At 43.4% G+C, this 24,369-nt stretch overlaps 1 protein-coding gene across 1 annotated transcript in view; it reads right to left on the bottom strand.

The window, feature by feature from the left end:
* The window catches only part of LOC134342609 (zinc finger protein 229-like), a 112,206-nt gene that overhangs the window by 72,140 nt on the left and 15,697 nt on the right, over positions 1 to 24,369 (bottom strand). The window contains exon 2 of the mRNA XM_063040933.1: positions 20,953 to 21,998. Within this exon, the coding sequence (XP_062897003.1) occupies positions 20,953 to 21,485 (533 nt within the window). The 5' untranslated portion in view covers positions 21,486 to 21,998. The remainder of the gene's footprint in view (positions 1 to 20,952; positions 21,999 to 24,369) is intronic.

The following is a 24,369-nucleotide window of genomic DNA, read 5'->3' as shown; positions in this document are numbered from 1 at the left end:
ATTTTAAACAATTTCTTTTCTTTGGTTTTCACTAAGGAGAAGGATATTGAATTGTGTAAGGTAAGGGAAACAAGTAGGGTAGTTATGGAAACTATGATGATTAAAGAAGAGGAAGTACTGGCGCTGTTAAGGAATATAAAAGTGGATAAGTTTCTGGGTCCTGACAGAATATTCCCTAGGACCTTGAGGGAAGTTAGTGTAGAAATAGCAGGGGCTCTGACAGAAATATTTCAAATGTCATTGGAAACAGTGATGGTGCTGGAGGATTGGCGTACTGCTCATGTGGTTCCATTGTTTAAAAAGGGTTCTAAGAGTAAACCTAGCAATTATCAGCCTCTAGGTTTGACGTCAGTGGTGGGAAATTAATGGAAAGTATTCTTAGAGATGGTATATCTGGATAGACGGGGTCTGATTAGGAACAGTCAACATGGATTTGTGAGTGGAAGGTCATGTTTGACAAATCTTATTGAATTTTTTGAAGAGGTTACTAGGAAAGTTGACGAGGGTAAAGCGGTGGATGTTGTCTATATGGACTTCAGTAAGGCCTTTGACAAGGTTCCACACGGAAGGTTAGTCAGGAAGGTTCAATCGTTAGGAATTAATATTGAAGTAGTAAAATGGATTCAACAGTGGCTGGATGGGAGATACCAGAGAGTAGTGGTGGATAACTGTTTGTCAGGTTGAAGGCCGGTGACTAGTGCTGTGCCTCAGGGATCTGTACTGGGTCCAATGTTGTTTGTCATATACATTAATGATCTGGATGGTGGTAAATTGGATTAGTAAGTTTGCAGATGATACTAAGATAGATAGTGTTGTGGATAATGAAGTAGGTTTTCAAAGCTTGCAGAAAGATTTAGGCCAGTTAGAAGAGTGGGTTGAAAGGTGGCAGATGGAGTTTAATGCTGATAAGTGTGAGGTTCTACATTTTGGTAGGATTAATCAAAATAAGACATACGTGGTAAATAGTAGAGCATTGAGGAATGCAGTAGAACAGAGTGATCTGGGAATTATGGTATATAGTTCCCTGAAGGTGGAATCTCATGTGGATATGGTGGTGAAGAAAGCTTTTGGTATGCTGGCCTTTATAAACCAGAGCATTGAGTATAGGAGTTGGTATGTAAGGTTAAAATTGTACAAGGCATTGGTGAGGCCAAATTTGCAGTATTGTGTACAGTTCTGGTCACCGAATTATAGGAAAGATGTCAACAAAATAGAGAGAGTACATAGGAGATTAACTGGAATGTTACCTGGGTTCCAGCACCTAAGTTACAGAGAAAGGTTGAACAAGTTGGGTCTTTATTCTTTGGAGCGTAGAACGTTGAGGGGGGACTTGATAGAGGTATTTAACATTATGAGGGAGATAGATAGAGTTGACGTGGATAGGCTTTTTCCATTGAGAGTAGGGGATATTCAAACAAGAGAACATGAGTTGAGAGTTAAGGGGCTAAAGTTTAGGGGTAACACAAGGGGGAACTTCTTTACTCAGAGAGTGATGGCTTTGTGGAACGAGCTTCCAGTAGAAGTGGTAGAAGCAGGTTCGATTTTGTCATTTTAAAAAAATTGGATAGGGATATGGACAGGAAAGGAATGGAGGGTTATGGGCTGAGTGCAGGTAGATGGGACTAGGTGAGAGTAAGCATTCGGCACAGACTAGAAGGGACGAGATGGCCTGTTTCCGTGCTGTAATTATTATATGGTTATATGGTTATAGTATAGTCTGAAGGAATTACAGGAACAGTTATTTTTAGAGAGATCGCAGACTGTTGCAGTAAACATAAGGTTTGTGGTTTGTGATAGTGGATGATTTTAACTTTCCTCATATTGACTGTGAATCCCATGACGAGATGGAATAGCATGTCAAATGTGTTCAGGAAAGTTTCCTTAATCAATACATAACAGCCCAAAAAGAGAGAGGTGTCGAATACCTGAGACAGGGCCCATGACAGAAATTTACGAACAGGAAAACTTTGCATCCAATGATCACAATGCCATTAGTTTCAATGTAATCATGGGAAAGGGCATGTTTAGTCCTCGAATTCAGATTCTAAATTAGAAAAAGGCCAATTTTGACGATATCAGAAAGGATCTGGCAAAGGTGGGCTGGTCAGACTGTTTTCTGGCAAAGATGCAGTTGGAAAGTGTGAAGCCTTTAGGAGTGAAATGTGGCTAAAAAAAGATGATTAGCTGGTATGGGCAGGTAAGAACATATGAGGTGCTTATAGAGTATATGAAATGCAAGAGAACACTTTTGATTAATCATGATGGCTAAAAGAGGGCATGACGTTTCTCTGATAGACAAGGTGAAGGCGAATCCTAAGAGTCTACAGATAAGCTCAGAGCAAAAGGAAAACAAAGAACAAGGTTGATCCTCTGGAAAGTTACAACAGTAATCAGTGCATGGAGCCAATTAAGATGTGGGAGATAATGGATTTTTTTGTACCTGTATTTACTCGGGAGACGGACGCAGAGTCTATCAATGTGAGACAAAGCAGCCGCGAGGTCATGGACCAGATACGTATTATAGAGCAGGAAGCACTGTTTTTCTATTTTGAGGCAAATTAGCATGAAAATATCTCATTGGAGGGATAAGATGGCGGCGCGACGCACAGCGCGCAGCCATTCCGAATGATGTTGTATGTGTTAACTAGGGGGCCGTGCACAATCCTGATTTGATGAAGACAGGCATGAGAAGCGCAGAGGAACGTCTGGAGTAATTTCTGAAATACCTGCTTCGCTGCTGCTGCTACTGTGCAATCGAGAATCTCTGGAGGGGAAGGCCCCAAATCCTCGGCTTTGCCTATTGCCTAGAACCGGGGCCGGGGTCATAGTGCTCAGCAGAGATGGTGCTTGGTGGTCGGTGTTGGAGAGCTGGTTGGAGGCTCGGAGTTTTCGGACAGACTTGGAGTCGGACTGTGGTCAGATGCTTCCAGGATGCTGCATCGGCAAGTTTGCGGCGCTGGAGGTTCACCGTCTGCGTGAGTTGACGGGACTTAGAGAGACTTTGAGACTTTTTACCGTGCCATGGTCTGTTCTTTATCAAATTACGGTATTGCTTTGCACTGTTGTAACTATATGTTATAATTATGTGTTTTTTGTCAGTTTTTCAGTCGGTTTGTCATGTGTGATATCATTCTGGAGAGACATTGTATCATTTCTTAATGCATGCATTATTAAATGACATTAAAAAGGACTGCGTGACCTCATAATCTAATCTAAAAAAAATCCCCAAGTCCTGACAAGTTGTTCTATCGGAACTTGTGGGAGTCTAGTGCAGAAACTATATGGGCCGTAGCAGAGATATTTCAAACTTCAAGTCAATATATTATCAGCATACATGTATAACATTGATACTGATTTTCTTGTAGGCATACTCAGCAAAACTATGGCATAGTAACTGTGATAGGATCAATGAAAGATCAAACAGAGTGCAGAGGACAACAAAGTGTGCAAATACAAACATAAATAATTAGCAATAAATAATGAGGACATGAGATAAAGAGTCCTTGAAAATGGATCATTGATTGTGAGAACATTTCAATGATGGGACAAGTGAATTTGAATGTAGTTATCTCCTTTTATTGAGAAGCCTGTTGGTTGAGGAGCAGTAGCTGTTCATGAACCTGGTAATGCAAGTGTTGAGGCTCTTGTACCTCCTATCTGATGGCATCAGCATGACCTGGGTGGTGGGGGATAGAAACATAGAAACATAGAAAACCTACAGCATGATACAGACCCTTTGGCCCACAACACTGTGCCGAACATGTCCTTACCTGAGAAATTACCTAGGGTTACCCATAGCCCTCTATTTTTCTGAGCTCCATGTACCTGTCCAAGAGTCTCTTAAAAGACCCGATTGTATCTGCCTCCACTGTCGACGGCAGCCCATTCCACACACTCACGACTCTCTGTGTAAAAAACTTACCCCTGACGTCTCCTCTGTACCTACTTCCGAGCACCTTAAAACTGTGCCCTCTCGGGCTAGCCATTTTAACCATGGGAAAATAGCCTCTGACTGTGTACACAATCAATGCCTGTCATCATCTAATACGCCTCGATCAGGTCACGTCTCATCCTCCGTTGTTCCAAGGAAAAAAGGCCGAGTTCACTCAACCTATTCCCATAAGGCATGCTCCACTATCCAAGCAACCTCCTTGTAAATCTCCCCTGCACCCCTTTTATGGTTTCCACATACTTCCTACAGTGAGGAGACCAGAACTGAGCATGGTATTCCAAGTGGGGTCTGACCAGGGTCCGATATAGCTGCAACATTACATCTCGGCTCCTAAGCTCAATCCCAAGATTGATGAAGACCAATGCACCATATGCTTTCTTAACGATAGAGTCAACCTGCGCAGCAGCTTTGAGTGTCCTATGGAGTCGGACACCAAGATCCTCTGATCCTCCTGTGACGAGAATACACATAGATAAGATGTTAGCTGTCCTGTGTGATCAGCAGTTGGTCTGCCACCTGTCTTCAAGAGAGAGATAAGGAACACAATGAAACAGCATCTGGAGATGTGTAATGAAGGGACGGGAGAGAGAGAGCTGTCTGGAGTGGCTCCCCCTTTGAACCCTGAACTGTTTGAAGTGATGGACAGGCGATACCCCAGCAGGGGGATTAAAAAGGGACCAGTTCGCTAAGGCAGGACACACACAACACCCGAGGTAACGAGACCCTGGAAGCGGTGCGCCTCTCACGAGTCGGTGGGAAGTATCGGACAACGCACAGGGTGGAAAGGTACGATCAGCAGGAACCCGGTGTGTGTCCGCCCTTGCTTGGGTGCCGGGTTCACTGCAGAGGATCGACCGCATCTGGAGGAGGGGTCACAGTCGGTGACCTCAGGTGACATCACAAAGGACCTGCCCAAAAGCTGCTTGTGAGCCATATCGCCGGTCTGTGAGTGGAAGCCGTGTCTGAATGATCAGTCATTCCCGTTCTCTCTCTCTCTCCCCCCACATTGTCCATCGCCATGGCAACGATTACTGCGAACTGAACTACTAAATTGGACTGAACTTTGTGTCACTTTGAAATTGGTCTTTTATCCCTAGACAACGATAGAGCTTGATTGATGCTGTTATCTTAATTCTGTGCACATGTGTGTTTATCATTGCTGAACTGTTGCATTTATTATCCTTTCGATTACTGTGTTGCTTGTTTCTTTAATAAAACTTTCTTAGTTCTAGTCATCCAGACTCCAACTGAGTGATCCATTTCTGCTGGTTTGGCAATCCAGTTACGGGGTACGTAACACTCCACACTGCCAAGAGCCTTTCCATTAATACTATATTCTGTCATCATATTTGACCTATCAAAATGAACCACCTCAGACTTATTTGAGTTGAACTCCATCTGCCACTTCTCAGCCCAGTTTTGCATCCTATCAATGTCCCACTGTAACCTCTGACAGCCCTCCACACTATCCACAACACCTCCAACCTTTGTGTCATCAGCAAATTTACTAACCCATCCTTTCACTTCTTCATACAGGTCATTTATAAAAATCACAAAGAGTCGGGGCCCCAGCACAGATCCCTGAGGCACACCACTGGTCACCGACCTCCCTGCAGAATATGAGTCTTCTACAACCTCCCTTTGCCTTCTGTAGGCAAGCCAGTTCTGAATCCGCAAAGCAATGTCCTCTTGGATCCCATGCCTACTTTGTTTCTCAATAAGCCTTGCATGGGGTAGCTTGTCAAATGCCTTGCCAAAATCCATATACACTACATCTACTGCTCTACCTTCATCAATGTGTTTAGTCACATCCTCAAAAAATTCAACCAGGCTCAGGAGGTACAACCTGCCTTTTACAAGGCCATGCTGACTATTCTTAATCATATTATACTTCTCAAAATGTTCATATTGCTGTCTCTCAGGATCTTCTCCATCAACTTACCAACCACTGAAGTAAGACTCACTGGTCTATAATTTCCGCGACTATCTCTACTCCCTTTCTTGAATAATGGAACAATGTAAGTATAATCGCCAGAGGCTCAGCAATCTCCTCCCTCACCTCCCACAGTAGCCTGGGGTACATCTCATCCAGCCCAGTGACCTATACAACTTGATGCTTTCCAAAAGCTCCAGCACATCTTCTTTCTTAATATCTGCTCAAGCTTTTCAGTCCACTGTAAGTCATCCCGACAATCACCAAGATCCTTCTCTGCAGTGAATACTGAAGCAAAGTACTCATTAAGTACCTCTGCTATCTCCTCTAGTTCCATACACACTTTTCCACTGTCACACTTGATTGGTCCTATTCTCTCACGTGTTATCCTCTTGTTCTTCACATACTTGAGAATGCCTTGGGGTTTTCCTCACTCCTGTCTGCCAGGGCCTTCTGATGGCACCTTCTGGCTCTCCTAGTTTCTTTCTTAAGCTCCTCCTGCTAGCCTTATAATCTTCTAGATCTCTATCATTACCTAGCTTTTCGAACCTGTCATAAGCTCTTCTCTTCTTCTTCACTAGATTTACAACAGCCTTTGTACACCACGGTTCCTGCATCCTACCATTCTTTCCCTGTCTCATTGGAACCTGCCTATGCAGAACCTCACACAAATATCCCCTGAACATTTGCCACATTTTGTCCGTACATTTCTCTGAGAACACCTGTTCCCAATTTATGCTTCCAAATTCCTGCCTGATAGCCTCATATTTCCCCTTACTTCAATTAAACGCTTTCCTCACTTGTCTGTTCCTATCCCTCTCCAATGCTATGGTAAAGGAGATAGAATTGTGATCACTATCTCCAAAATACTTTCCACTGAGAGGTCTGACAACATTTCCCAATACCAGATCAAGTACAGCCTCTCCTCTTGTAGCCTTATCTGCATATTATGTCAGGAAACCTTCCTGAACACACCTATCAAACTCCACCCCATCTAAACCCTTCACTCTAGGGAGATGCCAATCAATATTTGGGAAATTAAAATCTCCCACCATGACAACCCTGTTATTATTACACCTTTCTAGAATCTGTCTCCCTATCTGCTCCTCAATGTCCCTGTTACTACTGGGTGGTCTATAAAAAACACCCAGTAGAGTTATTGACCCCTTCCTGTTCCTAACTTCAACCCACAGGGACTCCGTAGACAAATCCCTCCATGTGTTCGTCCTTTTCTGACACTATCTCTGATCAATAGTGCTATGCCTCCACCTCTTTTGCCTTCCTCCCTGTCCTTTCTGAAACATCTGAAGCCTGGCACTTGAAGTAACTATTCCTGCCTCTGAACCATCTAAGTCTCTGTAACAGCCTCATAGCTCCAAGTACTGATCCACGCTCTAAGCTCATCAGCTTTGTTCGTAATGCTTCTTGCATGAAAATAGACACATCTCAAACCATCGATCTGAGCGCATCCCTTCTCTATTACCTGTTTAATCTCCCTGTCGCACTGTCTCCAAGCTTTCTCTATTTGATGATCTCTGATGATGTATCTCTGATCTCTGATGATGGATGCTGCTTTCCTACAACAGCGTTTCATGCAGATGTGTTCAATAGTTTGGAAGGTTTCTCTTGTGATGGGCTGATTCAACTACATTTTGTATGATTCCCATTCAAAGGCATCAGTGTTTCCATACCAGGCCACCAGTCAATATTTTCTCCACTGCACATCTGTTTGAAGTCATTAGCAACTTGTGAGGTACCAATGGATTTCGAGGATAGCAAATGTTATGTTGTTATTTAAGAAAGCTCTAAAAGTACGCCAAAATATAAGATGGTGATACTGACATCAGTAGTGAGTAAGTTATTGGATCGTATGCTGAGGAACCAGATATATAGGTTCAGTGGATTCTGGTTAATTTGGGCCATCGATTAATTGGGGGATCTGGTTATTTAGGACAAATATTAATGAACAGCATTTAATTTGAAAGAAAAATAGCTGGGATTGACTTGCTTATTCGGGACACCATACTGCTTATTTGGGACAGGAGACTGTTACAACATAGCTTCTACCTAGTAATCATGCACACTTCTGTGGCCATTAGACACTAGAAACCATAGAAAAACTACAGCACAGAAAGAGGTCTTTTGGCCCTTCTTGGCTGTGCCCAACTATTTTCTGCCTAGTCCCACTGACCTGCACACGGACCATATCCCTCCATACACCTCCCATCCATGTATCTGTCCAATTTAATCTTAAATGTTAAAAAAGAACCCGCATTTACCACCTCGTCTGGCAGCTCATTCCATACTCCCACCACACTCCGTGTGAAGAAGCCCCCCCATATATTCCCTTTAAACTTTGCCCCCCTCACCTTTAACCCATGTCCTCTGGTTTTTTTTCTCCCCTTGCCTCAGTGGAAAAAGCCTGCTTGCATTCACTCTATCTATACCCATCATAATTTTATATACCTCTATCAAATCTCCCCTCATTCTTCTACGCTCCAGGGAATAAAGTCCTAACCTATTCAACCTTTCTCTGTAACTGAGTTTCTCAAGTCCCAGCAACATCCTTGTAAACCTCTGCACTCTTTCAACCTTATTAATATCCTTCCTGTATTTTGGTGACCAAAACTGAACACAATACTCCAGATTCAGCCTCACCAATGCCTTATACAACCCCATCATAACATTCTAGCTCTTATACTCAATACTCTGATTAATAAAGGTCAATGTACCAAAAGCTCTCTTTACGACCCTATCTACCTGTGACGCCACTTTTGGGAAATTTTGTATCTGTATTCCCAGATCCCTCTGTTCTACTGCACTCCTCAGTGACTTACCATTTACCCTATATGTTCTACCTTGGTTTGTCCTTCCAAAGTGCAATACCTCACACTTGTCTGTATTAAACTCCATCTGCCATTTTCAGCCCATTTTTCCAGCTGGTCTAAGTCCATCTGCAGGCTCTGAAAATCTTCCTCACTGTCCACTACACCTCCAATCTTTGTATCATCAGCAAATTTGCTGATCCAATTCACCACATTATCATCCAGATCATTGATATAGTTGACTAATAACAATGGACCTAGCACTGATCCCTGTGGGACACCACTAGTCACAGGCCTCCACTCTGAGAAGCAATTCTCTACTACCACTCTTGGCTTCTTCCATTGAGCCCATGCCTAATCCAATTTACCACCTCTCCATGTATACCTAGCGACTGAATTTTCCTAATTAACCTCCCATGCAGGACCTTGTCAAAGGCCTTGTAGACAACATCCACTGCCTTCCCTTCATCCATTTTCCTGGTAACCTCCTCGAAAAACTCCAATAGATTGGTTAAACATGACCTACCATGCACAAAGCCATGTTGACTCTCCCTAATAAGTCCCTGTCTATCCAAATGCTTGTAGATACTGTCTCTTAGCACTCCCTCCAATAACTTACCCACTACCGACATCAAATTTACCGGCCTATAATTTCCAGGATTACTTTTCAATCCTTTTTTAAACAACGGAACAACATGAGCTACTCTCCAATCCTCCGGCACCTCACCCGTAGACATTTTAAATATATCTGCCAGGGCCAATGCAATTTCAACCCTAGTCTCCTTCAAGGTCCGAGGGAATACTCTGTCAGGTCCTGGGGATTTATCCACTTTAATTTGCCTCAAGATAGCAAGTACCTCCTCCTTTTCAATCTGTACAGTTTCCATGATCTCACTACTTGTTTCCCTTAATTGCATAGACTTTATGCCAGTTTCCTTAGTAAATACAGACGCAAAAAAACCATTTAAGATCTCCCCCATTTCTTTTAGTTCTGCACATAGCCGACCACTCTGATCTTCAAGAGGACCAATTTTATCCCTTACAATCTTTTTACTCTTAATATACCTGTAAAAGCTCTTTGGATTATCCTTCACTTTGACTGCCAAGGCAACCTCATGTCTTCTTTTAGCCCTCCTGATTTCTTTCTTAAGTATTTTCTTGCACTTTTTATACTCCTCAAGCACCTTATTTACTCCCTGTTTCCTATACATTTCATACAACTCTCTCTTCTTCTTTATCAGAGTTGCAATATCCCTTGAGAACCAAGGTTCCTTATTCCTCTTCACTTTGCCTTTAATCCTGACAGGAACATACAAGCTCTGCACTCTCAAAATTTCTCCTTTGAAGGCTTCCCACTTACCGATCATATCCTTGCCAGAGAACAACCTGTCCCAATCCACCATTTTTAGATCCTTTCTCATTTCTTCAAATTTGGCCTTCTTCCAGTTCAGAACCTCAACCCTAGGACCAGACCTACCCTTGTCCATGATCAAGTTGAAACTAATGGTGTTATGATCACTGGAGCCAAAGTACTCCCCTACGCATGCTTCCGTCACTTGTCCTAACTCGTTTCCTAACAGGAGATCCAGTATTGCATCCCCTCTAGTTGGTACCTCTGTATATTGATTTAGAAAACTTTCCTGAACACATTGTACAAACTCTAAACCATCTAGACCCCTAACAGTATGGGAGTCCCAATCAATATATGGAAAATTAAAATCCCCTACCACCACAACTTTATGTTTCCTGCAGTTGCCTGCTATCTCTCTGCAGATTTGCCTCTCCAATTCTCGCTGACTATTGGGTGGTCTATAATTCAACCCCACTAATGTGGCCATACCTTTCCTGTTTCTCAGCTCCACCCATAAGGACTCAGTAAACAAGCCCTCTAATCTGTCCTGCCTGAGCACTGCTGTAACATTTTCCCTGACAAGCAATGCTAGCACCCCCCATCTTTCATTCCTCTGCCTCTATCACATCTGAAACATCGGAACCCTGGAATATTAAGCTGCCAGTCCTGCCCCTCCTGTAGCCAAGTTTCACTAATTGTTATAACGTCATAATTCCACGTGTCAATCCACACCCTCAACTCGTCTGCCTTCCCCACAATACTCCTTGCATTGAAATATATACACCTCAGAAGATTTTTACCACCACTCACAACCTTTCTATTTGCGGCTTTGCTTAAACTTTTAACATCATTTATTTTCACCCCAGCCACACTGTCAGCTCTGGCACTCCGGTTCCCATCCCCCTGCAAATCTAGTTTAAAGCCGCCCCAACAGCACTAACAAATCTCCCTGAAAGGATATTGGTCCCCTTGTAGTTCAAGTGTATCCCGTCCGTCTTGTACAGGTCCCACCTGTCCTGAAATCTGAAACCCTGCCCCCTACACCATTTCCTCAGCCACTTGTTCATCCTCCAGAGCATCCTATTCTTACCCTCACTGGCACGTAGCACAGGTAGCAATCCTGAGGTTATCACCCTCGAGGTCCTGCTTTTCAACTTCCTACCAAGCTCTCTATACTCGCTCTCCAGGACCTCCTCACTCTTCCTTGCTATGTCATTGGTACCGATGTGCACCACGACATCTGGCTGATCACCCTCCCATTTCAGAATGTCATGCAAGCGATCAGAGACATCCTTGACCCTGGCACCGGGGAGGCAACAAACCATCCTGGATTCTCTGTCACGACCACAGAACCTCCTATCTGTACCTCTAACTATCGAGTCCCCTATCACTACTGCCCTCCTCTTTTTCCGCCCTCCCTTCTGCACTGCAGAACCAGACTCAGTGCCAGAGATCTGGCTGCTGCAGCTTGTCCCAGGTAAGTCATCTCCCCCAACAGTATCCAATGCCCTTTACTGCTCTGCTCTGCCTGCCCTTTCCTCTTCCCTCGTCTGACAGTGACCCAATTTCCCGTGCTCTGCTCCTCTGGCGTAACTACCTCCCTGTAGCTGCTATCTATAATCTCCTCATTCTCCTGAATGATCCGGAGGTCATCCAGCTCCTGCTCCAGTTCCCTAATGTAGTTTGTTAGGAGCTGCAGCTGGATGCACTTCTTGCAGGTGTCGTTGTCAGGGACACCGGAGGGCTCCCTGACTTCCCACATCCTGCAAGAGGAGCATTCCAACATCCTGCCTGGCATTCTCTCTACTCTAAACAACCTGGACAAAAAAACCTACCGGAACCTACCCTTGCCTCTGCCTGTTCTCGCCTAAGCGTGTTGAGCCAAAGTCATCCCACTCTGACTCAGTCCACTCCGACGATGGCCGCTGTATATGGTGGTCTGTTTTTTAAGCTTTGGCACACTACGTCACGCGCCTGCGCAGTGCAGACTCTTCTCCCCAAGCAGTGTTTTAAAAAAAAGACTTTTTCTACCCGATCTCTTCACACCCTTCTTCTCAGCTGTTTGCTTCGACTACGTAGAGTAAACAGTTTTTAAATAGTGTCAGTTCTGTATATTTGTGTCATGTTACTGATTTACGCCAATCAACACCAAGCGAAATAGTGTTTTTTTTTAACACTAGATATGCAGGAAGACAATGAAGGCAGTCTATTACCTGCACCAGATGTCTGCGCTGATTTTGTACATCTACAGTGAAACGAAACAACATGGCTGCGTACTCTGTATGAATTCCTGTGTCGATAACTATTAGGAATTAATACAGTTTTAAAGTGCTATCGTAATATTTGTAGTGTTCAAGTTTGTTCTGTATTTCACTTAAATATATATTTTTTTCTTCAGTTAATCTATAGTTTGTACTGTTATTTCACTACTTCCATGAGACTTCAGCTAATTGTGGCAGCCACTGAATTGGGACATAATGACCTGGTCACAATGTGTACCAATTTAACTAGAATGCACTGTATTTGGATATACAGGGGCTGATGAGGAACAGTCTGCTTAGCTTTCTGCTCCATAGATTATGCCTAACCAAAATCATAAGACCATAAGATATAGGAACAAAAGTAGACCATTTGGACCATTGAGTCTGCTCTGCCATTCAATCATGGGCTGATCCAATTCTTCCAGTCTTCCCCACTCTCCTGCCTTCTCCCCATACATTTTGATGCCCTGGCTAATCAAGAGCCTATCTGTCTCTGTCTTAAATGCACCCAATGACTTGGCATCGACAGACGCTCATGGCAACAAATTCCACTGATTTACCACCTTCTGCCTAAAGTAATTTCTCCACATCTCTGTTCTAAATGGATGTCCTTGAATCCTGAAGTCGTGCCCTCTTGTCTTAGACTACCCTACCATGGGAAATAACTTTGCCATATCTAATCACAGGCCTCTTAACATTCGGAATGTTTCTATGAGCTCTCCCCTCGTTCTCCTGAACTCCAGGTAATACAGCCCAAGAGCTGCCAGATGTTCTCCATACAGTAACCCTTTCATTCCCGGAATCAATCTTGTGAATTTTTTTCTGAACCTTCTCCAAAATCAGAATATTCTTTCTAAAATAAGGAGCCCAAAACTGCACACAATACTCCAAGTGTGGTCTCATAGGTGCCTTATAGAGCCTCAACATCACACCCCTGCTCTTATATTCTATAATGAATGTCAACACATTGCATTCGCCTTCTTCACCGTCGTCTCAACCTGGAGGTTAACCTTTAAAGTATCCTGCACAAGGACTCCCAGGTTCCTTTGCATCTGTGCATTTTGAATTCTCTCTCCATCTAAAATAATAGTCTGCCCGTTTATTCCTTCCATCAAAATGTATGACCATACACTCTATGACATTATATTTCATTTGCCACTTCTTTGCCCATTCCCCTAAACTATCTAAGTCTTTCTGCAGGTTCTCTGTTTCCTCAACACACCTACCTATCCACCTATCTTTGTATCATCGGCAAATTTAGCCACAAGTCCATTAATCCCATAGTCCACATCATTGACATACATCGTGAAAAACAGCAGTCCCAACACCGACCCCCGTGGAAATCGGTAACTGGTAACCGGTAACCAGCTAGAATAGGATCCCTTTTTTCCCATTTCCTGTTTTCTACCGATTAGTTAATGCTCCACCCGTGCTAATAACTTCCCTGGGCTCTTATCTTGCTAAGCAGCCTCATGTGTGGCACCTTGTAAAAACCCTTCTGAAAATTCAAGCACATCACATCTACTGCATCTCCTTTGTCTACCCTGCTTGTAATTTCCTCAAAAAATTGCAGTAGGTTTGTCATGCAGGATTTTCCTTTCAGGAAACCATGCTGGCTTTGGCCTATCTTGTCATTTACCTCCAGGTACCCATAATCTCATCCCTAACAATTGATTCCAACAACTATCCAACCACTAAGGTCAGGCTAACAGGTCTATAGTTTCCTTTCTGCTGCCTCCCACCCTTCTTAAAGAGTGGAGTAACATCTGCAGTTTTCCAGTCATCCGGTACAATGCCAGAAACTATCGATTCTTGAAAGATCATTGATAATGCCTCAGCAATCTCTCCAGCTACTTCCTTCAGAACCTGAGGGTGTATTCCATCAGGTCCAGGAGATTTATCCACCCTCAGACCATTAAGCTTCCTGAGCACCTTCTCAGTTGTAATTTTCACTGCACATACTTCACTTCCCTGACACTCTTGAATATCCAGTATACTGCAGATGTCTTCCACTGTGAAGCCTGATACAAAATACACATTCAGTTCCTCTGCCATCTCTGCGTCTCTCATTACAATATCTCCAGCATCATTTTCTATTGGTCCTATATCAACCTTTGGCTCTCTTTTACCCTTTATATACTTAAAAAAGCTTTTAGTATTTTCTCTGATATTAGTCACCAGCTTCCTTTCATAATTCAGCTATTCCTTTCTAATGACCTTCTTAGTTTCCTTCTGCAAGTTTTTAAAAACTTCCCAAATCCTATATCTTCCCACTAGCTTTGGCATCCTAGTATGCCCTCTCTTTTGCTTTTACTTTGGCTCTGACTTCACCTGTCAACTATGATAGTGTCCTTTCTCCATTCGAAAATTTCTTCTTATTTGGAATATATCTATCTTGCATTTTCCTCATTTTTCGCAGCAACTCCAGCCATTGCTTCTCTGCTGTCTTTCCTTCAAATGTCCCTTTCCAGTCAACTTTGGTCATTTCCCCTCTCATGTCATTGCAATTTCCTTTATTCCACTGAAATACTGACATAGTGGATTTCATTTTTTCCCTCTCAAATTTCAATGTGAACTCGATCATATTGTGATCACTGTTTCCTAAGGGTTCCTTAACCTTAAGCTCTCTTATCACCTCTGGATCATTGCTCAACACCCAATCCAGCACAACCGGTGTCACACATTTGACAAGGTGCCACACATGAGGCTATTTAACAAGATAAGAGGCCACGGAATTACGGGAAAAGTTACATACATGGATAGAGCATTGGCTGATTGGCAGGAAACAGAGAGTGGGAATAAAGGGATCCTATTCTGGTTGGTTGCCGGTTACCAGTGGTGTTCCACAGGGGTCCTTGGGGCCGCTTCTTTTTACATTGTACCTCAACGATTTGGATTATGGAATAGATGGCTTTGTGGCTAACTTTACTGACGATATGAAGATAGGTAGTGCTGAGGAAACGGAGTCTGCAGAGAGACTTGGATAGATTGTAAGAATGGGCAAAGAAGTGGCAAATGAAATACAATGTTGTAAAGTGTGTGGTTATGCACTTTGGCAGAAGAAATAAACGGGCAGACTATTATTGAAATGGGGAAAGAATTCAAAGTTCTGAGATGCAACGGGACTTGGGAGTCTTCGTACAGGATACCCTTAAGGTTAACCTCCAGGTTGAGTCGGTGGTGAAGAAGGCGAATGCTATGTTGGTATTCATTTCTAGAGGAATAGAGTATAGGAGCAGGGTTGTGATGTTGAGGCTGTATAAGGCACTGATGAGACCTCACTTGGAGTACTGTGGGCAGTTTTGGTCTCCTTATTTAAGAAAGGATGTGCTAACGTTGGAGAGGGTACAGAGAAGATTCACTAGAATGATTCCGGGAATGAGAGAGTTAACATATGAGGAACGTTTGTCCGTTCTTGGACTGTATTCCTTGGAGTTTAGAAGAATGAGGGGAGACCTCATAGAAACATTTCGAATGTTGAAAGGCATGGACAGAGAGGATGTGGCAAAGTTGTTTCCCATGATGGGGGAGTCTAGTATGAGCGGGCATGACTTAAGGATTGAAGGGCGCCCATTCAGAACAGAAATGCGAAGGAATTTTTTTAGTCACAGGGCGGTGAATCTATGGAATTTGTTGCCACAGGCAGCAGTGGAGGCCAAGTCATTGGGTGTATTTAAGGCAGAGATTGATAGGTATCTGGGTAGCCAGGGCATCAAAGGTTATGGTGAGAAGGCGGGGGAGTGGGACTAAATGGGAGAATGGATCAGCTCATGATAAAATGGCGGAGCAGACTCGATGGGCCGAATGGCCGACTTCTGCTCCTTTGTCTGCAGAAAAGGAGGAAGGTATGGAAGGATTGACGACGGAGTACCTGGGTGGAAGATAGGAACAGGAAGGGGTCAATAACTCTACTGGGTATTTTTTATAGACCACCCAATAGTAACAGAGATATCGAGCAGATAGGAAGACAGATTCTGGAAAGGTGTAATAATAATAGGGCTGTTGTGGTGGGAGATTATAATTTCCCAAATATTGATTCACATCTCCCTCGAGCAATGGGTTTAGATGGGGTAGTTTGTCAGGTCTGTTCAGGAAAGTTTCTTGAGACAACACGTAGATAAGCCGACAAGAGGAGAGGCTGTACTTGATCTGGTATTGGGAAATGAACCTGGTCAGGTGTCAGATCTCTCAGTGGGACAGCACTTTGGAGATAGTGATCACAATTCTATCTTGTTTACCATAGCATTGGAGAGATTTAGGAACAGACAAGTTAGGAAAGCATTTAATTGGATTAAAGAGAAATATGAGGCCATCAGGCAGGAACTTGGAAGCTTAAATTGGAAACAGATGTTCTCAGGGAAACGTGTGGAAGAAATGTGGCAAATGTTCAGGGGATATTTGCATGGGGTTCTGCATAGGTATGTTCCAATGAGACAGGGAAAGGATGGAAGGGTACAGGAACTGTGGTGTACAAAGGCTGTTGTAAATCTAGTCATGAAGGAAAGAAGAGCTTACGATTCAAAAAACTAGGTAATGATAAAGATCTAGAAGATAGGCTTGCAGGAAGGAACTACAAAATGAAATTAGGAGAGCCAGAAGGGGCCATGTAAAGGTCTTGGCGGATAGGATTAAGGAAAACCCCAAGGCATTCTACAAGTATCTGAAGAGCAAGAGGATAAGACGTGAGAGAATAGGACCAATCAAGTGTGACAGTGGAAAAGTATGGAACCAGAGGAGATAACATAGGTACTTAATGAACACTTTGCTTCAGTATTCACTACGGAAAAGGATCTTGGCGATTGCAGGAGAGACTTACAGTGGACTGAAAAGCTTGAGCATGTAGCTATTAAGGAAGAGGATGTACTGGAGTTTCTGGAAAGCATCAAGTTGGATAAGCCACCGGGACTGGACAAGAAGTACCCCAGGCTACTGTGGGAGGCCAGGGAGGAGATTGCTTAGCCTCTGACAATGATTTTTGCATCATCAATGGGAACAGGAGAGGTTGTGGAGAATTGGAAGGTTGAGGATGTTGCTCCCTTATTCAAGAAAGGGAGTAGAGATAGCCCAGGAAATTATAGACCAGTGAGTCTTACTTCAGTGGTTGGTAACTTGATGAAGAAGATCCTGAGAGGCAGGATTTATGAACATCTGGAGAGGCATAATATGATCAGGAATAGTCAGCAAGGTTTTGTCAAAGGCAGGTTATGCCTTATGAGCCTGACTGAATTTTTTGAGAATGTGACTAAACACATTGATGAAGGTAGAGCAGCAGATTGTCATGTATATGGATTTCAGCAAAGCATTGAAGGCTTATTGAGAAAGTAAGGAGGCATGGGTTCCAAGGGGCATTGCTTTTTGGATCCAGAACTGGCTTGCCCACAGAAGGCAAAGATAAGTTGTAAATCACTCTTCGTGATTTTTATAAATGACCTGGATGAGGAAGTGGAGGGATGGGTTAGTAAACTTACTGATGACACAAAGGTCAGGGGTGTTGTGAAGAGTGTGGAGGGCTGTCAGAGGCTACAGTGGGAAATTGATACGATGCAAAACTGGGCTGACGAAGGGTCTCGGCCTGAAACATCGACTGCACCTCTTCCTACAGATGCCGCCTGGCCTGCTGCGTTCACCAGCAACTTTGATGTGTGTTGCTTGAATTTCCAGCATCTGCAGAATTCCTGTTGTCTGAGATGTGGAAGATGGATTTCAACCCAGATAAGTGAGGTGGTTCATTTTGGTAGGTCAAATATGATGGCAGAATATGGTATTAATAGTAAGACTCTTGGCAGTGTGGAGGATCAAAGGGACTTTGGGGTCCGAGTGCATGGGACACTCAAAGCTGCTGTTCAGGTTGACTCTGTGGTTAAGAATGGTGCATTGGTCTTCATCAATCGTGGGATTGAGTTTAAAGGCAGAGAGGTAATGTTGCAGCTGTATGGGACCCTAGTCAGACCCCATTTGGGTACTGTACTCAGTTCTGGCTGCCTCACTACAAGAAAGATGTGGAAACCATAGAAGGGGTGCAGAGGAGATTTACAAGAATGTTGCCTGGATTGGGGAGCATTCCTTATGAGAATAGGTTGAGTGAGCTCGGTCTTTTCTCCTTGGAGCAACGAAGGATGAGGGGTGACCTGATAAAGGTGTACAAGATGAATAGAGTCATTGATCATGTGGATAGTCAGAGGCTTTTTCCCAGGGCTGGGATGGCTAGCACAAGAGGGCACAGTTTTAAAGTGCTTCTAAGTAGGTACAGACGCAATGTCAGAGGTAAGTTTTTTTACGCAGAGAGTGGTGAGTGCATGGAAGAGCTGCCAGAGACGCTGGTGGAGGCGGATAAGATAGGGTCTTCTAAGAGACTCCTGGGTAGGTACATGGAGCTTAGAAAAATTGAGGGCTATGGGTAACCCTAGGTAATTTCTAAGGTAAGGACATGTTCCGTATGGCTTTGTGGGCTGAAGGGCCTGTATTGTGATCTAGATTTTCCAGGTTTCTAAAAGAAGGCATGAGATTGCACAAGCAGACACGGTGAAGGAGAATCCTATGGGATTCTGCAGATATGAGCCAAAGGATGGGTCTGATTTTGATTGCTCTCCCTTGAATGTTCATTCCTTTCTGCATGGCGAAGAGGCTGTGAACTGATTCAGCTGCTCTGCGACTCTTTCCAACTGGTGTGTACACTGGGGACCAAGTCTTGACTTGGACCAACTTCGGCTGCCGGGAGTGGATCTGTTACTCAGTCTGGTTTGGAATGCTATTGCTTTACTGTATACACAATGTTTTTTTTAATTTTTTAAAATTGGGTTATTTGAGTTTCTTACTTTGTGATGCCAATAAGCAGACAAATTTCAAGGTGTATAATTTATACATTCTTTGAAAATAAATGTGGTTTGAATATTTGTGGACTCACTTCTGTGAATTTCAGTACTGAATGCTATTTGCTTATTTCTATTGTTTACACAATCTTTTTTCTGCACATTGGGTGTTCGATTGAGTTCCTTTTTTAAATGGGTTTCTTTGCTTTGTGACTGCCTGTAAGGAAAAGAATCTCAAGGTTGTATAAAGTATATATAGTTTTATAATAAACGTACTTTGACCCTTGGTGCACTGCTCTGGAAGTCCCGATCCCAAGGAATCCAGAGATAGCTGACTATTCTGATACACAATTGGCTTGACGGTAGCATGCAGATGGTGAAGTTGGAAGGTTAATTCTCTGACTGCAGACCCATAACCAGTGCTGTGCTGTGGAGATTGATGCAGAACACATTGTTGTCATCTATATCAATGATTCGGATGAGAATGTACAGGGCAAGGTTCGTAAGTTTGAAGGTAACACTGAAATAGGTGTTATCGTGGACAGTGAAAAATGTTATAAAGATCACAGGGCAATCTTGATCAGCTGAGTACATGGGCTGAGAGTTTACTTTGGATAAGTTTGGGATGTTGCATTTTGGAAAACCAAATTCAGGTTGGACTTTCATAGCAGTTGGTAAGGCCCTGGGGAGTGCTGCAGGGCCAAGAAACCTTGGAGTGCACATGCATGGCTTACTGAAACTGGAATCAAAGGTTGACAGAGTGGTGAAGGCGGCTTTTGGCACACTCACCTGCATAAACCAGTGCATTAAGTATAAAGGTTTAGAGTTTATGGTGCAGTTGTTTCAGACACCGATGAAACCACACTTGGCTAATCATAAACAAAAGAGATTCTGCAGATGCTGGAAATCCAGAGCAACACACCACAAACTATTGCACATCAGTAGGTCAGGCAATATCTATGGAAAGGAATAAACGGTTGACACTTGAGGCCGAGACCCTTCATCAGGACTGGAAAGGAAGGAGGAAGAAGCCATGAATAGTCACCTTCCAAAAGCTGCTACTCCGTCATTCATTGCCACATAACCCACCCCCACTTGTTTCTCTGCTCCTCATCATATGTTCTTACCCTACCACTGCCCAGAGCCCCAAACTGTGCCCTGTGCTAACCTGTATCTGGCTTCTAACCCTGCTCTACTGAACATCCAGTTGATGGTTCTCCATTCAGCTTTTGGACTTTGGAGGACAGCGGTGTATTCTAACTACACAGCAGTGTGATACGCAGCCCTGAAGAAGCAGTGAAAATGACCCATAACATTGAAATTCGCAGGGAGTAAGGTGGTTAACTACTAGTATCATTCATCCCGATGCAGAGATAAAATACATTTTGTCACAGATTCAGAATATTACGCTCCAGTCCCATTACAGGTAAGCATCAGCAGAAGGATCTCCTTGCATGTCCAGTGACAGCAACAATAAATGCAGAGTTCAAAACCAACAGTCACATTTGATCTTGCCTCTGGATTAAACAACTGTGATGGTTAACATCCTGCATGCATCTTATTTGAACATTTTCCAGAGTGTGAAATCGGTAGTGCGTGACAAGGTTGGATGACCAAGTGAATCTCTTCTTACGTTTAGATCAGGTGAATGCCCTATCTCCAGCGTGAACTCGCTGGTGTTTCAGTAAGTAGGATGACTGAGCGAATCTCTTGCCACATTCAATGCATGAGAATGGCCTCTCCCCAGTGTGAACTGACTGGTGTGCCAGTAGGTGTGATGATTGAATGAATGCTTTTCCACAAATGGAACAGGTGAAAGGCCTCTCTCCAGTGTGAACTCGCTGATGTTTCCTTAGACTGGATGAGTGTCTGAATTTCTTCCCACAGTCTAGGCAGGTGAATGGCTTCTCTCTAGTGTGAACTCGCTGATGTTCCTTCAGACGAGATGAAAGAATGAATCCCTCCCCACAATCTGAGCAGGTGAACGGGCACTCCCCAGTGTGAACTGACTGGTGTGCCAGTAGGTCAGATGATCCAATGAATCCTTTCCCACAAACTGAACAGGTGAACTGCCTCTCGCCAGAGTGAACTTTCTGGTGTCTTCGTAAACTGGATGACCAAGTAAAGCCCTTCCCACAATCTGAGCAGGTGAATGGTCTCTCTCCAGTGTGAATTCGCTGGTGTGCTAGGAGGTTCGATAATTGAGTGAATCCCTTCCCACAGTCTGAGCAGGTAAATGACCACTCCCGAGTGTGAACTTCCCGGTGTCTGTGTAAACTGGATGACCGAGTAAACCCCTTCCCACAGTCTGTGCAGGTGAATGGTCTCTCCCCAGTGTGAACTGACTGACTCATCAGCGTGTTTGCAGGTGGGCTGAATGAGTGAATCTCTTCCCACACATGCAACAAGTGAACAGACTCTCACTGCTGTGAATTTTCTGACGTATCTTCAGGCTGGATGACTGTCTGTATCCTGTCTCATACACTGAGCCTCACACTGTGAATTCACTGGTGTGTCTCTGGGTTGGCTGAGTGATAAAATCCTTATTCACACTGAGAGAACAACATATCACATGTCATTAATCACTTGTAGAAACAATGAGTTGCAAAACTAATCTCCAGTGAACAAATGCTGGTGTGTTCTCAGCTTCCTGGTTCCAGTGGATTTCACTGTGTTAGAACAGAAAATTTCATTTCAGACACAAAACATGTTTCCCGCTGGAATGAGACAATTCTTCATCTCCAAGGATCAACAACTGATATATTGGTGTCACAAAAGAAATATCCGGTCACCCTTTAAGTATCTGGAGACAGCAAAACTGACGTGTTGTTGTGTTTGGGATTCCCGTTCACAAATTCATTTGTAACCTGTAAAAAGATTTACACAAGACATCAATGCGTGAATGACAATTAGTCTGACTTCTGTGGTTGGGAAGGTGTTGGAGTCGATTATTAAGGATGTGGTTTCAGGGTACCATCTTTCCTGACAAATCTATTGGAATTCCTTGAAGAAATAACAAGCAGGGTAGACAAAGGAGAATAGGTTGATGTTGTGGACTTGGACATTCAGAAGGCGTTTGGCAGGATGCTCCACATGAGGCTGCTTAACAAGCAATGAACCCATGGCGTTACAGGAGAGATTCTTGCATGGACAAAGCATTGGCTGATTGTTAAGAGGCAAAGAGCAGGAATAAAGGGAGCCTTTTCCGGCTGGCTGAGAGCGATTAGTGGTGTTCCAAAGGGGTCTGTGTTGATGCTGATTCTTCTTATGTTATATATGTCAATGATTTGGATGATGGAATTGATGGCTTTGCTGCAAAGTTTGCAGATGATATGAAGATAGGTGAGGACCAGGTAGTTTTGAGGAAGTGGAGAGGCTACAAAGCAACTTACAGATCAGGAAAATGGGCAAAGAAGTGGGAAATGAAATACAGTGTCAGGAAGTATATGGTCATGCACTTAGGTAGAAGGAATGAAAGGGTTAACTTTGCTCTAAATGGAGAGAAACACAAAAATCTGAGGCACAAAAGGATTTGGGAGTCCTTGTGCAGAATCCCAAAAGGTTAATTTGCAGGTTGAGTCCGTGGTGAGAAAAGCAAATGCGATGTTAGCATTCATTTCAAAAGGACTAGAATATGAAGCACCGGTGACACCTGATTAAACACTGTGAGCAGCTTGAAGCCCCTCATCTTAGAAAGGATATGCTGAAACTGGAGAGGGTTCAAAAGAGGTTCATGAAAATAATTCCAGGATTGAATGACTTGTCATATGAAATGTTTGATGGCTCTGGGCCTTAAATTCAGAAGAAAGAGGGGTGACCTACTTGAAACCTATCGAATGGTGAAAAGCCTTGATAGAGTGGTGTGCTGAGGAATTTTCCTGTGATGGTGGTGTCTAAGGCTAGAGTACACAGCCTCAGAATTGAGGAAAATCCTTTTAAAATGGAGATGAGGTAGAAGCTTTTTTAGCCAGAGAGTGGTGAATCTGTGGAATTCATTGCCACATACAGCACTGGAGGCCAAGTCTTTATGTATATTTAAGGCAGAGGTTGATAGATTCTTGATTGGTCAGGGGATGAAAGGATACGGGCAGAAGGCAGGAGATTGGGGCTGAGAGGAAAAAAGGTTCAGCAATGAAGAAATGGTGGAGCAGACTCAACAGAACAAATGACCTAATTCTTCTCCTTTATCTTGTGGTCTTACCTTCTAACTGGGCACAGATCAGGCATCAAATTCTCTAACCATCTTCCTGCCTGCATCTGAATGGGCCAGTGCTGCCTGTCACCAATCTGTGAGTTGGCTCAGTTTGACTCTCGATTAATATTCAAGTTCTGGTCACGTCCCAAAGCACTAAAAAGAGCACATGACTGAACATGGAGACTTTCTAATTACTCTGACCACGCCCCCTTCAGGTGATTGACAGTGATGAACCCAATGATGGCAATGCAGATGAACATGAAAGGGAGGGCACTGTCTCTCTCATTGGCGTGTAGCATATTTGTGATGTGAAATCTACAAGTCACTTGTAACCCAGGACAAAGGTGTTTGATATCATTTTGTACCCAGAGAGAATGGTACAAAACATGTTCTCACTGGTAGAAAGGATCAAAGTTCAAAGTAAATTTTATTATCAAAGTATATGTATACCACTGCATACAACTTCAAGATTAATTTTCTTTTTCTGCAGGCATACTGTGCAAATCTATATAAATGGAGGCATTGGCATGAATTTTTTTGCATTTGCACTCGTGCTGGGGCCAAGGCAGAGTTGTTTACCGGAAGGAGAAACCAGTATTCATGCCATCTGTTTGGAGGGTACCCAGATGGAATATAGGTGTTATTCCTCCACCCTGAGGGTGGCTTCATCTTAGCATAAGAGGAAGCCATGGATCAATGAATTGGAATTAAAATGTTTAGCTACCAGGAAGCCCTGATTGTGGAAGATGGTGCTAAGGTGCTCGATAAAGCTGTCCCCTAATTAATGAGGCCTCCCTCAGGGTGGAAGAGCAACACCTTATATTCCTTCTGAGTATCCCCCAACTTGATGAACTGAACTGCAGTACACCAGTCTTGTCTATTTGAACTGCAGTACACCAGCCTTGTCTATTTGAATCCGGAGCCCCAAGGAAAGCTTTCTCTTTGTCTGAATCACTGTTTCCTTTGACCCTATGAAGAACCGTTTTTGAGAGACATTGGCTTTTACAACAGCAAACTCTATTGCATTGATAGCATTTCACTTT

Source organism: Mobula hypostoma, chromosome 2 (genome assembly GCF_963921235.1).
Source record: "Mobula hypostoma chromosome 2, sMobHyp1.1, whole genome shotgun sequence".
Lineage (NCBI taxonomy): Eukaryota > Metazoa > Chordata > Chondrichthyes > Myliobatiformes > Myliobatidae > Mobula > Mobula hypostoma.
This window is presented reverse-complemented; position numbering and strand designations above follow the sequence as displayed.